General features: G+C 58.0%; 1 protein-coding gene across 1 annotated transcript in view; it reads right to left on the bottom strand.

Annotated features, from left to right (window-relative positions):
* Positions 1–2609, bottom strand: part of LOC107307582 (heterogeneous nuclear ribonucleoprotein A1-like) — a 12089-nt gene that overhangs the window by 5125 nt on the left and 4355 nt on the right. The window contains exons 3-8 of the mRNA XM_015851100.2: positions 2256–2402; positions 1933–2143; positions 1761–1853; positions 1574–1666; positions 608–679; positions 292–471 (exon numbers count right to left, since the gene is read on the bottom strand). Coding sequence (XP_015706586.1) covers positions 292–471; positions 608–679; positions 1574–1666; positions 1761–1853; positions 1933–2143; positions 2256–2402 — 796 coding nt within the window. The remainder of the gene's footprint in view (positions 1–291; positions 472–607; positions 680–1573; positions 1667–1760; positions 1854–1932; positions 2144–2255; positions 2403–2609) is intronic.

Genomic DNA, 2609 nt, shown 5'->3' with positions numbered 1-2609 from the left:
GCTGTGCCCTATAGATGGAACCAAACAGGGAATAGAAGCAGCTGTGCCCTATAAATGAATAGGGAATACAGAGGCAGCTGTGCCCTATAGATGGAGCTGAACAGGGAATAGAGGCAGCTGTGCCCTATAGATGGAACCGAACAGGGAATAGAGGCAGCCATGCCCTATAGATGGAACCTAACCTTATAGATGGAATACAGAGGCAGCTGAGCCCTATAGCTGGAGGTGAACAGGGACCAGAGGCAGCCCAGTGTCTCAGTGTGGTACCAGGTCCTGTTGTTGTCTATGGGGTCTCACCTGTGCCAGCCTCTGACAGCCCGTTCCGCACAGCCAGCGCTGGTCCCCGTGCAGGACGGCGGCCTCCGCTGCCCCCCCCGAATCCTCCCCCTCCGTTGTTGTAGCCGTCGTAGCTGCTGCTCCCACCATAACCACGGTTACCACCCGAATAACCGGGGCCGCTGCCGCCGTAACCTGGAGGGGAGAGGAATAATGGAGCTGAGTGGGATGGCCATGGTTATATCCACTATATGGGGTTGGTTATGGGGCTGGTTATGGGGTTGGTTATGGGGCTGGCACCCTCAGCCCATTGCTGCCCCACTGGCCGTACCGTCATTGCCAAATCCATTGTAGCCGTCACCGCCGCCGCCGTAACCGCCACCACGGCTGCCACCGAACCCACCTGGAATGAACAAACCTTTGGGGTTAATCTGTTCATAAACGGGTTTATTGGATGATAGAGACAAAACTGGGGGGGTCCAAAGCTCAACGTGGAGGGAGCAGTGGTGTAAGGGCAGCCCCAGGGATAGAGGGGGGGGATGGGAGGGGGCGGCAGCCAAAGCAGTGGGGCAGTATTGGGGCTATAGGGTCAGCATTGGGGGCTATAGGGTCAGCACTGGGGCTGCACTGGGGCTATAGGGGCAGTATTGGGGGCTATAGGGGCAGCACTGGGGCTACATGGGGCAGCATTGGGGCTATAGGGGCAGCACTGGGGATACAGGGGCAGCATTGGGGCTATAGGGGCAGTACTGGGGGCTATAGGGGCAGTACTGGGGGCTGCATTGGGGCTATAGGGGCAGTATTGGGGGCTATAGGGGCAGCATTGGGGCTATAGGGGCAGTATTGGGGGCTACAGGGGCAGCATTGAGACTATAGGGGCAGCACTGGGGATACAGGGGCAGCATTGGGGGATACAGGGGCAGCACTGGGGGATAAATGGGGCTATAGGGGCAGCAGTGGGGCTATAGGGGCAGCACTGAGACTATAGGGGCAGCACTGGGGACTATAGGGGCAGCATTTGGGTTACATGGGGCAGCATTAGGGCTGCATTGGGGATACAGGGGCAGCATTGGGGCTACATGGGGCAGCATTGGGGCTACATGGGGCAGCACTGGAGGCTATAGGGGCAGCATTGGGGGATACATAGGGCAGCATTGGGGGCTACAGGGGCAGCACTGGGGTGCATTGGGGCTACAGGGGCAGCATTGGGGCTGCATTGGGGCTATAGGGGCAGCACCGGGGTACATGTGAGCTGTGGGTCAGGCTGGTGCTGCCCACCCCCCTCTCACCCACTCACCACGGCCCCCAAAGTTCCCCCCACGGCTGAAGTTGTCGTTCCCACCGAATCCACCTCCACGACCACCACCGAAGTTCCCGGATCCGCTGCGACCTGAAACGGGGGGAAAAAGGGGGGGGGGGGAAATGGGGCTTTCGAATGGGAATGGGTTGAGCTGTATCAGCAGTGGGGCTGTGGGCGCTCTCACCTCTCTGGCTGGCCGATGCACTGGCCATCTCTTGTTTTGAGAGTGCTTTTTTCACTTCGCAGTTATGACCATTTATAGTATGGTATTTCTGAACTGATGGGGATGGAGGTGGGGGGGGGGGGTTACAGGGCAACAGGCCCCAGCCCCGGCCCCCCCCCCCCACTGCACTTACTGACTATCTTGTCCACAGAGTCGTGGTCGTCGAAGGTGACGAAGGCAAAGCCCCTTTTCTTGCCGCTGCCGCGGTCCGTCATGATCTCAATGACTTCGATTTTGCCATATTGGCCAAAATAGTCTCTCAAATGATGCTCTTCTGTATCTTCTTTGATGCCTCCCACAAATATCTTCTTGACTGTGAGGTGGGCTCCGGGTCTTTGTGAGTCCTATAGGGGAGAACGTGGCTTGGATTTGGGGTGTCCCAGCTGTGCTTTGGGTTGTGCAGGATGGGGGCACAGCTCGGCCTGGTTCCGTTTGGATCCAATATCTCCTCCCTACCTCTCTGGATACGGCTCTCTTTGGTTCCACGACTCTGCCGTCCACTTTGTGCGGCCTCGCGTTCATGGCGGCGTCCACTTCTTCCACCGAGGAATACGTGACGAAACCGAAACCCCGAGAGCGTTTGGTGTTTGGGTCCCTCATCACCTGGCAGGACAGAACCCCATTAGAACACAGGAACATACAGGGTGACCCATAGACCACCCTATATACACCCCATGCCTCACATCTGGGATGCTTTAGGGATGCATCTCATTCCCACCCCATCTTCCTCCCTGCTTCATCTCCATCCAACCCAACCTCAGACCCCATTGCTGTGTCCCCATAGGGGGGGATAGGAGGAGGATTGGGGGG

Source organism: Coturnix japonica, unplaced genomic scaffold (genome assembly GCF_001577835.2).
Source record: "Coturnix japonica isolate 7356 unplaced genomic scaffold, Coturnix japonica 2.1 chrUnrandom687, whole genome shotgun sequence".
Lineage (NCBI taxonomy): Eukaryota > Metazoa > Chordata > Aves > Galliformes > Phasianidae > Coturnix > Coturnix japonica.
Note: the sequence above shows the minus strand (reverse complement) of the source record. Positions and strands in the feature narration are given on the sequence as shown.